This window comes from Cucurbita pepo, chromosome LG05 (assembly GCF_002806865.2).
Source record: "Cucurbita pepo subsp. pepo cultivar mu-cu-16 chromosome LG05, ASM280686v2, whole genome shotgun sequence".
In the NCBI taxonomy this organism is placed as follows: Eukaryota; Viridiplantae; Streptophyta; class Magnoliopsida; order Cucurbitales; family Cucurbitaceae; genus Cucurbita; species Cucurbita pepo.
This window is the reverse complement of record NC_036642.1, coordinates 4,911,387-4,923,532: the sequence shown is the minus strand read 5'-3', so window position 1 is coordinate 4,923,532 and position 12,146 is coordinate 4,911,387. Positions and strand designations below refer to the sequence as shown.

The window sequence follows — 12,146 nt, the reverse complement described above, 5'->3', positions numbered from 1 at the left end:
TTGGTTTATCTTATTTTTATTATTTTTAAGATTTAGTTAGTAGCATATCTTGAAGATTTGGTTCGTAGAATATTTTGTCGTTCTCTTGTTTTTAGGATTAAGTCTTGTGATCTGTATTCTATTTAAAATGAACATTAATGAAGATCGAACTAATGATATGTATTATGTTTTCCATTTAAAATAAACATTAATGAAAATCGGACTTTTAATCCTGCTATTATTTCTCGAACTTCTAATTCTTAATTCTTAACATTTTTAACGTAGTATCAGAACTTCTAATTCTTAACATGTATAAGAGCATCATTTTTAACATTTAAACATTAAAAAACATGACATCAAAGCATCATTCTTAACATTCAAACGTTAAAAAAAAAACAATCGATGATCAACACATGCTTTTATATCATATTTTTTAATATTCTTTTCATGAAGTAAAAAGGCAACTTCTCAAATATGCCATCAACTAAAAATATTAGAGATTTAAATGTTTCCACCCTTAAGTAAGCTAGAGTTGATTAAGTTTGGTATATTTGGTCTAACTTTTGTCAAAATGATTTGAGAAAACCAAAGGCTCAAAACAGAACTCAAGAGATCCCTTGATGAATGGGAACGCCAGAAGATGGCAAAATATACGAAAGAATCATATCAAAATAAGCATAGCTCGGTTGTGCAATACTTCAAAAAGAGAATAGAAAAGAACCACTAATCATCTGTGGTGTCTTCTTCTGGTTTTACAAAGAACTCAATGAAAGCAATTCTACTGGGTTGCTGATAACCAGCAGAATCTATATGTGGGTGTGAAGTGGAGGGTCTTGCCACGGAAACCAGGTGCTGAACTTTTAGCATTCCTCCTCTCCCAATAGTCAACTTGCTTCCCCTATTTTCTCTGATCACACTGCTCGGTATGTTCGAAGTTGTCGCTCGTAGAAATTTGTATTTGTACCTGCACATATCGAAGCACAAAACAAAGCAGAAAAATTGCTCACATGTTAAGTATGAGCTAAGATTAGAACGTTTTAACTTTGTGGAGGAAGCATGTTACCTGTAGGATACCGGACGATCGCAATGGAACGAGATCAAAAGATCAGTGTTTGCATAGTACATGAAATCTACCTGTACAGGAAATAAGAATAGGTTGTATTGGTATTGTTACAACGTTACAAGGAGTTCAAATTTCAGTTTGTTTATGACAAACCATGCCTGCAAGTCTCCATGACCTTCACCTTTGAAGGTGACAGAAGGGGGAGATGGTTCTAGAGATATCTGGACGCTTGATCCAGGCCATTCAAGATCATCAATAGCTTCCTTCAGAGCTGCAGACTAGCATTAAAACTACATGCTTCAAGTCGAGTCGATTGATATTAACCACAGATAATATTTAACCTCCAACTGTTTGTGTAATTTTTATATGATGATCTGTAAAAAAATTATTCAGATTCGCATGCCTCATCCCTTCATATTGTTAACTTTCCTTCTAAGTATTTTCAGATTTGAATCTTCTAGCAATTGTGTCAGATATCATCTTTTAGTGCACATAAAAGGTTTCGAAGTTGCAATATGAACTAATACCTTGACAGTGAAACTGAGTGGGCTACTTCCTGCAGGTTCAAAATTGTAATCCCATGAAATGGTTTCTGGGATTCTGGTTCGGATCTCCGCATAAATACACGCATCTGATGAATCAACTGACCTGATAATAAACCCCAGATGAAATGACCAACGTTATTAGAGTCGTTGAATGGAAAACGAACATACAAATGAACTGTATTTCCTCTCTCAGATCTGCATAAAATAAGTGCACCAACACGTTCTTCAGGATAGAATACAAAGAAATTTTGAAAAAAAAAAATCTACAAGGGCCATAAATTTTATCATAAAACGGTTCAACAAGTTGATAGAATATCAAATTTTAGCAAAGGCTCGACTCCTATGGAGATAGTATTCCTTGATTATAAACCCATAACCATTCCCTAAATTAGCCGATGTGGGACTTTCATCATCCAACACCTCCCTTCGAACAAAGTATGTCTCCCCTTAATCGAGGCTCGACTCCTTTTTCTTTTGGAGTCTTAGTCATTTTTTACTATGCCTTCGAGGAGGCTCGACTCCTTTTCTTTTGGAGTCCTTTGTTCGACATTTGAGGATTTACCCATCTATTGACACGACTAAGTTTGGGGCATGGCTCTGATACCATGTTAGACAAACCCGACTCTCCACAATGGTATGATATTGTCCACTTTGAGCATAAGCTCTCGTGACTTTCCTTTGGGCTTCCCAAAAGGCCTCATACCAGGATAATATTCCTTGATTATAAACCCATGATCATTCTCTAAATTAGCCGATGTAAGACTTTCATCATCCAACACAGTCAAATTAAATTAACATCAGAATAGTCGAAAGCTTTATGTACTTGATTTTTTCTGCCAATACAAAGCCAAACATAGAGTCTAACAATAGATTCAAAACGTGATGCAACAGAGATGAAAGTAAATACTTGAGCAGAAGTTGCATGTCAGGTCCCGGGTATTTGATTTCAACGATGCTTAAACGTCCAGGAACAGAAAATGTATTCAAGCTATCAACAAAAATGCCTAAGCTCACTCCAAACCTTGGCCGAGCTTGTGCACTGTATTCATAACGAATGAAAACCTGTAGCGTAAAGAAGAGCAGCAGAATTTCAGCAACTCCAAAAACGGAAAGGAAGATGGAAGCATAAGAAACAATTTCCTTCTTCGAACATTAACTTTTCAAATAATGTACATTTCAAGTAATTATTCTTTATTTTGAACTTCAGCTACCACTTAATAACGCAAAACAAGCACGATATTTCTTTTCGCATCCAAATTACGGAATTAACACCAACAATCGATAAATAGGAGATTCAGATCATAAACTCAAAGTTCAAAACCTCACGCTGCAGATACACTTTCGCCTGAAGACAGCCGGATTCTTCAACGATCAAAACGACGCCATGCTCTGACAGTTCGATTACGGCATCCTGAGTGATAAACAAGTAAATCAATAACCTAACAAACAAATAAGGACATCAATCCAGACAAACAGAGAGAGAATCTGAAAAGTTCTTCGGAAAATGAACAGAAAGGGAGAACTGTAACTGAAAGTGGAAGAAAAATAGGAAAAACCTGATGGCGTTTCCATCGAACGGCAGTGAATGCATCCACCAGACCTTGGACGTTGTCAAGTTGACAAACCAGATCGGGCGCCTCCGCATCCACCGCCGATGAGCTCATGGTTTCAGCTTTCCCGCCAAATTGCCGGTGAATTTTTCTCCCTCCGTTCTCTTTCTTCTTTTTTGAATGCGTTCTCAGTCGACACTCAACAGGCTTTCGCCACCACCGCTTGCTGCTTAGTGAAATGGAGCGAAGGCAAATTGACGCTACAAAGACAACAATGATGTTTTCCACTAAATTAATTTCCACCTTTCTTAGATAAATACAATGGTAAAATACTCTAATTTGTATAATTTAATTTTCATAAATTATTGACTACCAAGTGGATCAGTGCACATGATACGGATTAAGTTGGGTTAAGAGATTTTTTTTTTACCCAACCCAAAAGTTTAGTTGGTTGGGTTACCCAACCCAATCCAACCCTCTATTTTCAGGTTGGGTTGTCCAGTTGTAAAACAAATTGAAGTGTGAACAAAATACCACCCTGACAAACTTATTAATACAAAAAAATTCTTAATATAGTTTATATATTTTCGGGTCAACCGTTTTATCCACGAACCCGAAATCACATTGATTTAGTTCGGATTTAGAAAAATGAACTAACTCAACCCTTATAGTTCGAATTGGATTGATCCGAGTTGTCGAGTTGAATGTACACCCTATATCGTACTACAAAATAATAAATAAATAAAGAAGACGAGATATCCTTAAAGAAGCGACTAGGGAAGGAAATGATGATACTAGATTTTGTTGGGCTGGGCTCATACTTGGAGCCCACGTTTAAAAGCCCATTGGAGCCGTAATGTTTACATCAAAACAGGAATTCCTCTTTTTAACTTTCAACATAAATTTTATTATTGTTATTATTTCAGTACAATAAATGTGGATGTGAGATTATTTAACTTCGAGAATATAAGCAAATACATTTATTGGTTGCATCGTAACTTTAAAATTATTATGAAAATTAATAATATTTGACATTTGTAACTAATATAATGATGAATCGTGACTTATTAATATTTAATATTTTAGTTACACTGTTAATATATTGTGGATAAGTATGATTTTTTAAGAGTAATAATAAAAAATAGAGGGTTAGACTGTGAATTATATTAAAAATGTTGAGACTGGTCCATTCAACTAACTCAAAATTTTAGATTAGTGGAGAAAAATTTAAGATTAAAAAATTGGAAATAGAGAGGTGGAACTAAAACTTTGGATCGAGATCGAGAGCATCACCATAAAGGTTCCAAATCGAGTGGCTAAGTACGAAAAAGTAGGGCACTCAATCATGTTCCATAAGACCAAAGAGGACCCTTCATTTTCCAAAGTGATTGACCATTTGGTTAGGAGGGCCCATATCCATTCAACTTTTGCCCATATTTGCATCACCCTGTGTTTGGAAGTTGGAAAACAATAACCTAAAGTGGAAAGCACCCAAAAAATAACTTAAAAACAACCACCACTTTCCACAACTTGAAAGTTCATTAACCCATTCAAAAAAAAATATATCATTACACGACCTAATGTTTTTTTAATGGATATTGACAAGCGTGGTTGACAATAGTTCATATTCACGATAGTATTAACTCACATAAACTAGGGTTTAGGGTTTAGAAGTAGAGAGTTGTCGTCGTGACAAGGTGATAGGACACAGATAACTCTACCTATTCTATCATTCTTCACAATTTTTTTTCATTTAATAAACACAAAATTAAAATATTTCAACTCGAACCTCAAGACCAACCCACTCAATTGAAGAAATAGCAAAAGGCGTGGAAACACGATTAGGTGAAAAGTGTACTTTAATAAGTTGAAGGAATTAGAACGTCACTAGCAAGAATCAAACCAAATGAAGAGACGTGGGGCTCATACATCAAATCAAATTGAAATTTGAATGACCTAAAAAAAACATACAACCAAATAATGAATCCAATATCTACCAGAAGCATCCAACTAAATTTTGAAAAAAAGATAAAATTTGCAAACAACATAGAATCATTTCCAACTATTAATTTTCAATAATATTCTTAATAATCTTTTGAAATTAAAAACGGTGTAAACTATGGATTTCAAATCATATACTTAATTTTTCTAATTTGACAATTTATTTTCTTAAAAAAAAATTAATGACATTTTTCTTNAAAAAAAAAAACAGTTCAGATAAGATTCAATGAATTGTTCTAGTGGTGTGTTGTCAATCAGAACTGCAGAACTGGGAGCATCAAAAGAAACGTCGTATTAATTGGGAATAAATGTAATATATAATAACATATAAACACAATATCCCACCTTATGAAAAAGATTAAATACATCTCCAGGCTTTCTTCCTAATATTCTTTTTAATTACTTTTTATTTTTATTTATTAAATTATTATTTGAAGTTAATCATATAATAAATTGAAATATTTGATCAAAACTTACTGGGATTTAACAATTTAAAGTCATTTTTAAAATTAACGTTATTACGAATTTTATTTTGAATGTTCTTAATAATGTGGTCGAAATTTAATTAAAAAAGTTATGAAGAGAATTTAAATATTCGATCCCTTAATTGAAAATACACACTCATTTACTATTTTTTTTACCTCTTCCTATTATCATCTTAGTCGATCTAGTAAACTCGAACATAATTACAAATAATTATTTGAAAAAAAAAATGTATTTTCTTTTTATGAATCATTGCTATGATTACTCTGTAATTTTAGTGGGAAAAATACTATTTTTTTACCCAAATAATCAAATTAAAAGAAAAAAGGAAAAAGTAGGAAATTAATTCATTGCACTTGGAAACACTGTGACACGTGTCAATATATCATTGGAAACATGATAATAATAATAATATAATAACACTACTAAAATGTCAAAACGCACCCGTTTAATGCCACATTCAGGAGTTAGTATAACTCCATGACCGCTTCACTCGGTATTTGTGATCTACCGTCTGCATTTCTTATTTTATATTAAATAAATAAATAAATTATATATATATATATATATTCACCTTTATTTTCAATCTTACACTTTTTTTTATTTTTAAATTTAATTATAGACCAGAACTTATTTTATAATTTTGATTGCATTAAATTAAATTCTAAGTTAATTAATCATTTAAAGCATTATAGCTCCACAAGTAAAGCTATTTTTTGTTGTGAATATTGATTTTTCTAATTTTGTTAAATGCATTTATTTGAATTGAGACAATAAATACATATTTACACGTCAAAATGTGTCATATTTTTATTAGAATCTGAATAATGAAATTGAAATTAAAATGGAGACTATAAATTTGACATTTAACGTTGACTAAATGAGTAATAAATTCAAATGAGAGAGAGAGAGAGAGGAGAGGAGAGAGAAGGCAGAATAAGTGGGGGTTTGACTCTATTTAACAAGTTACCATGTTCAAGGTAAGTTTTGGATAAGGTGGACTTAAATTCAGTGGGAATCTGCTGCATGCACAACCGCCATCTGTTCCCTCCAGTTTCCCTCCTCTTCCCTTCTCACCATTTCGCTACATCATTAAGGGATATGTTCGTGACGTGTTGGTTTTAGTATCATCAAAATGTACAAATTATGACATTTTATGTGTCATCTATGGACCGACCAATGTTTATTTCATTCATTATCTACCACATCAACCCTCCATATTTAATTTCGGATCATACTTTAGGTACTTTTTATTATAATCTAAACAAGTGTATTCAATCCCGTGAGTAAGTGTAGCCGTGAGATATTGTCTGCTTTAATCTATTATGTATTGTCATCCGTCATTAGTGTAACAGTTTAAGCTCACCGTTAGTAGATATAATCATTTTTTGACTTTTTCTAAAACTTCCCTCGAGGGTTTTTAAAATGCATTTGATAGGGAGAGGTTTGTTCTCCTCCCGAACTGATGTAGAATCTCACAATCCACTCTCCTTCGAGACTCAGCGTTCTCGCTGTCACTCGTTCCCTTCTCCTATTGATGTGAAACCTCCCAATCACCCTATTTGAACTCCAACGTCCTTGCTGGCACACTGCCTCGTGTCCACCCCCCATCGGGGCTCAGCCTCCTCGCTGGCACATCGCCCAGTGTCTGGCTCGTTTACCAATTGTAACGACCCAAACTCCCCACTTGCAGATATTGTTCTATTTAAGCTTTCCCTCAAAGTTTTTAAAATGTGTTTACTAGGGATAGGTTTCCACATCCTTATAAAAAAATGTGTTTCGTTCTTCTCTGTAACTGATGTGGAATTTCACACCCTTACCCATCTAACTCCTTCGGTGCATGCATCCTCGTTGGCACACACAGTCTAGTGACTAACTCTGATACTATTTGTAACCGTCTCAAGCCAATTAATAATTGATATTATTCATTTTGACCTATTATATAACGTTGTAAGACTTACAATTTTAAAATGCATCTCTGAATGTTTCGTCTCCATCAACCTCCCTGGGATCTCACAATAGTTTTTGAAGGATGCGCCGAGCTCTCTCCTTATCTCTCTCTCTTTCTTGATTCCCTTCCCATTCATTTCATGTCTTACAAGTCACCAACGCATTTCACTCCCTTCTATATATATACTAATACAACGCTCTCGTTTCCACTCCCACGCACAACACTTCTTCATCTTATTTTCTCTTTCCTTCGCCATGGTTTCTCCAGATGCCATTCGCACCGTTCTTGGAATCTTTGGTGGGTTTCTTTGAAAACACCTTTTCCTCTACTTCCCTCTCCATTTCTCGATCCATCAACTAATTTCTTGCTTCTTTTTTTCCAGGAAATGTCATCTCCCTGTTCTTGTTCCTCTCCCCAGTGTAAGTTCTAGCCGACCCACAATTTTTTTTCTTTTAATTCTCTGTTATATGACTAATAATCTCTTGCATGCCGCTCCGTCTCCCATTAAAGGAAAAATAAATAAATAAATAAATAAATAAATAAATAAATAAACCCAACCGATAGAGACAAAAATGAGCATTAAATTTCTCTTAATCTTGATGTTTGTAGGCCGACCTTTATCCAAATATGGAAGAAGGGATCGGTGGAGCAGTACTCGCCGATGCCGTATCTAGCCACGTTAATAAACTGCATGATGTGGACGCTGTACGGCCTGCCTATGGTGCACCCGGGAAGCCTACTCGTCGTGACAATCAACGGCTCCGGTACTGTCATCGAGCTTGTCTACGTCATCATCTTCTTGGTTTACTCCGACGGCAAGAAGAAGCGGGTGAAAGTGCTTCTGGTGTTGCTAGTTGAGGTCATCTTCGTGGCGGTTCTGACCCTTCTTGTCCTCACCTTGGCTCATTCCTTCCACCGCCGTTCCGCCATTGTCGGCACCGTTTGTATTGTCTTTAACATCATGATGTATGCGTCGCCACTCACTGTCATGGTCAGTAAAAATATATTTATTTATTGATTATGGAGATTAAAATATGTTTTATTATATTATATTATCCACGTAATCTGATGACGTGGCCTCACGAGTTTTGAATTGTGTGTGATTCAGAAACTGGTAATTAAGACAAAAAGCGTGGAATATATGCCGTTTTTTCTCTCCTTTGCATCGTTAGCCAACGGCGTCGTTTGGACTGCTTACGCTTGTATCCGTTTCGATCCGTTCATCACGGTAAATATAAATCCGCCGTTGATTCTTTTATTGACGTTAAAAACNTTTTTTTTTTTTTTTTTTTTTTTTTTTTTTTAATTTCAGATTCCGAACGGCCTCGGGACGTTGTCGGCACTTGTTCAGCTCATTCTCTACGCCACCTTTTATAAATCCACTCAGCGCCAAATCGCGGAAAGAAAAGGCCAAATCCATCTCTCTGAAGTCGTCGTTAACTGTAGCTACCCACCGGACAAAGCCGCCGGTGGTGTGGCGGGCACTGCTCCTGTTTCAGACACGACGGCGCCACCCCACAAGACTTGACCGGCGGTGGGCGGCGAGATGGATGAGTTGGATGCGTGGAAGTAAAAACCAATTCATATTCAAAAAGAACTTTTTTGTTCATGCTTTTGGGAATTATATGGTTTTCATAATAATAATAATAATGGTTTTATTTCGGTTTTTTTTTTCTTCTTTTCGGGAAGGGCATTTAGGACATTTGTACCACCTTTTTNTTTTTTTTTTTTTTTTTTTTTTTTTTTTTTTTTTAATTGGGTCTTTTTGTTTTCTGAAGAAAAAAGAATGGAAACAAAAAGGCGCTTTTGATTTAGATTTTCGTGCTCTTGCAATATATTTGGAAATTTGAAGTGTTCATAAGTTAGGTCTGGAATTGTATTGTGGCTTCTTAGTACTCTCTAAGAAATTTGAAAATGTAATTATTATTTTGTGAAAAGTGATAAACTTTATCCATGGGGGGGTTTTTTTTTTTTTTTTCGGTTAAAATAATTGACAATAGAATGCTAACCCATAATTCGGTAAAAAGACAAGTTGTGCTTATAGTAATAAGTTGATCTTTTATGTACAATAAGACAAGTTGTGTCTATAGTAATAAATTGATTTTGAACGAGATGTTCGTACTTACCGTTTCGTCAAAAGTGTTAGGATCGCACGACAATGCGAATACTCGATCTAGATGAACTCAAAAAACAGGATAGAAAAAATGCAAGAAAAATATTACCTAAAAAATTTATATTGGTGGCTCCAAGTGTGTACATATTGTATGGATGACTCAAGTACGTATATTTTCATAGAGAATATATATATAGTATAAAGCTTTTTACTATTTATGATTTGACAATTTAATTTAACGAGCATAGTTTAAAAAGTTCCACAATTTGAGGACTTCAAATCAGCGACCGGACATTTTTCCCGCCACAAGAAATCGCTCGACTAAATGCAACTCAACTCGTCGAATTTGATTTGATTTGAGTTGAGAAAGCTGAGAGAGAAGAAGCTGTGGCAATGGGAGAAACGAATCGATGGAAGGTGACCTATACCAAGCATCTCAAGCGGAAACGCAAAGTTTATCACGACGGTTTCTTAGACATCCACCGCTCCAGCAACAAGGTCTCTCTTTCTTCTATAATTTGTCTTCACTGTACATCTTTTGAATTCGTAGATTTGTTATTCTGCTGAAGAACTTGTCGAATTTCTGAGATTTTGGACTGGAAAGTATGGAGTTATCTAGCATCAGTGGCGTTGAAGCCTAGAATTTGAATTTTCTTATTCTGATTGTTAGACTAGTCGATTTGTTCTAATGATTAGATCGACACACAGATCATGCTCTATGATGAGTGCGCGAAGCTTCTAGAATGCAGGCTCTTAAAGCAAGATGAAGTAATTTACTCCGGCGAAACGCTTATATTCAACCGTTACCTTGTTCACATTGATGCTTCTCAGGGAGATCATAAGCTGGAGTCTGGTCTGAATTTCTAAGCAGGCAATGATAAGATACCTGAAAAATCTGTTGTGTTGCGAGGGAAAAACTTCCGAAATAGCTCTGTTTGCTTTGGTAATTAGTCTAGTTCTCCCTCCTTGGTTCATTTTTTTTTAACTGTTTCCATAATTAATGAGCACGTGATGAAGTTCATTTCTCTAATTGATTGGATTATGATTAATATTATTCTCTGTTTGTGACTTGCATTCGCATAAAATAATTAGAGGTAACTTGCATTATTTGGCCAATACACCATGTCTGTTATTGTTTCTCTCCCAATTGTTATTCCAAAGTAGTTTTGGCGATCATAACTTGGGCTATAATTTTAGTCATACTGGTGATTACCATTTACTTCATATGTGCTACTGTCATCATGTGTGTAGCAATGTGCTTTTGAATTAGGTTGTAACACTGTCATTCCTTTTAATTTCAGAATTTAAGAAGAGCAGATTGAAGTGCTATGGATCGCCACAAACTAGCCCAGACACTAGAATAACAGAGGAGACAGGTCAGTTCATGACTTCTTTTCTTGGTTGGGGGGGGTGGGGGGTGGGGGGAAAATGTGCAGTGGTTTGGTAGAGAATAATGTTGATGAATATGAGACCTGCCTTCTCGATAAAACATTGGAAGTAACATTGCTAACTCCTCTACTCAGCCTCAGAGCTAGACATATAAATAGGTGTTGTTTTTCTGAACTTCAAGTAACCTAATTACCTCCCTGGAATATATAGAAGCCATGCCAAAGGTAACTTTAATTGGAAGGTTTTTGGATTTAGACTTAAAAACATAATATAAAGAGAGAAAAGATATGAAAAAAGCTTATATTAGTGATGAGAACCGTAGTTGGAAGAGTTATGATCTGATCCCTACAACTTAGATAACACAAGATCGAGGATTCCTATTAAGAGATTGTGTGGAAGAAAGGAAAATTTGACAATTCCCCAAGTTGACAACCGTGGAAAATAGAGAAAGTTTTGTCGAGAATTGTTCGAGTCCTACATTCATTAATAAAGGGAAGATCACAGATATATAAGTGAGAGACACTACCTCTATTGGCATGAGGCCTTTTGGAAAAACAAAAATAATGCCATGAGACGTTATTCTCAAATTGTACAATATCATACCAATGTGGAGGTTCCTTGTTCCTAACAAGTGTTATCAAAGTTATGCCCTTATCTTAACTTAGTCATGTCAATAGAATGAATCCTTAAGTGTCGAACAAAAAAGTTGTGAGCCTCGAATGCGTAGTCATAGTGACTCAGGTATTGAACAAATGGTATATTTTGTTCGAGGGCTCCAGAGAAAGAGGCCTCAGGGGAGGCTTTATGGTGTACTTTGTTTGAGGGGAGGATTGTTGGAGTCTCACGTTGGCTAATTAAAAGATGAATATAAGTGAGAGACTCTATCTCCATTGACACGAGGTTTTTTTGGTGAAATCAAAAGCAAAGCCAAAGCCACGAGAGTTTATGTTCAAAGTAGATAATATCGTACCAACATGAATGTTCATTCTCCCTAACAAATTTATCTCTTGTAAAAAAAGGGCGTGTTACAAATATTTATAATACTTAGGGAAGGAAGATCTAGCTTTTTGAG

General features: G+C 35.2%; 2 protein-coding genes across 4 annotated transcripts; one reads left to right on the top strand and one right to left on the bottom strand.

Annotated features, from left to right (window-relative positions):
- Positions 1 to 569: 569 nt before the first annotated feature.
- On the bottom strand, positions 570 to 3,410 carry LOC111796019. 3 transcript variants are annotated; one of them, XM_023678700.1, is made up of 7 exons: positions 3,144 to 3,410; positions 2,909 to 2,998; positions 2,495 to 2,649; positions 1,570 to 1,690; positions 1,201 to 1,320; positions 1,043 to 1,113; positions 570 to 943 (listed from the first exon to the last, which is right to left on the bottom strand). In XM_023678700.1, the coding sequence occupies exons 1-7, from the start codon at positions 3,249 to 3,251 to the stop codon at positions 703 to 705; spliced, it is 906 nt and encodes a 301-aa protein (XP_023534468.1). In that variant the 5' UTR covers positions 3,252 to 3,410; the 3' UTR covers positions 570 to 702. The 3 variants fall into 3 exon arrangements, with proteins under 3 accessions (XP_023534468.1, XP_023534469.1, XP_023534470.1); XM_023678701.1 differs by lacking the exon at positions 1,201 to 1,320; XM_023678702.1 differs by lacking the exon at positions 3,144 to 3,410 and having other exon boundaries at positions 2,914 to 3,002.
- Positions 3,411 to 7,769: 4,359 nt separating this feature from the next.
- Positions 7,770 to 9,240, top strand: LOC111796025 (bidirectional sugar transporter SWEET4-like). The gene is made up of 5 exons (XM_023678710.1): positions 7,770 to 7,869; positions 7,955 to 7,991; positions 8,182 to 8,563; positions 8,681 to 8,800; positions 8,885 to 9,240. The coding sequence occupies exons 1-5, from the start codon at positions 7,827 to 7,829 to the stop codon at positions 9,098 to 9,100; spliced, it is 798 nt and encodes a 265-aa protein (XP_023534478.1). The 5' UTR covers positions 7,770 to 7,826; the 3' UTR covers positions 9,101 to 9,240.
- Positions 9,241 to 12,146: the final 2,906 nt, after the last annotated feature.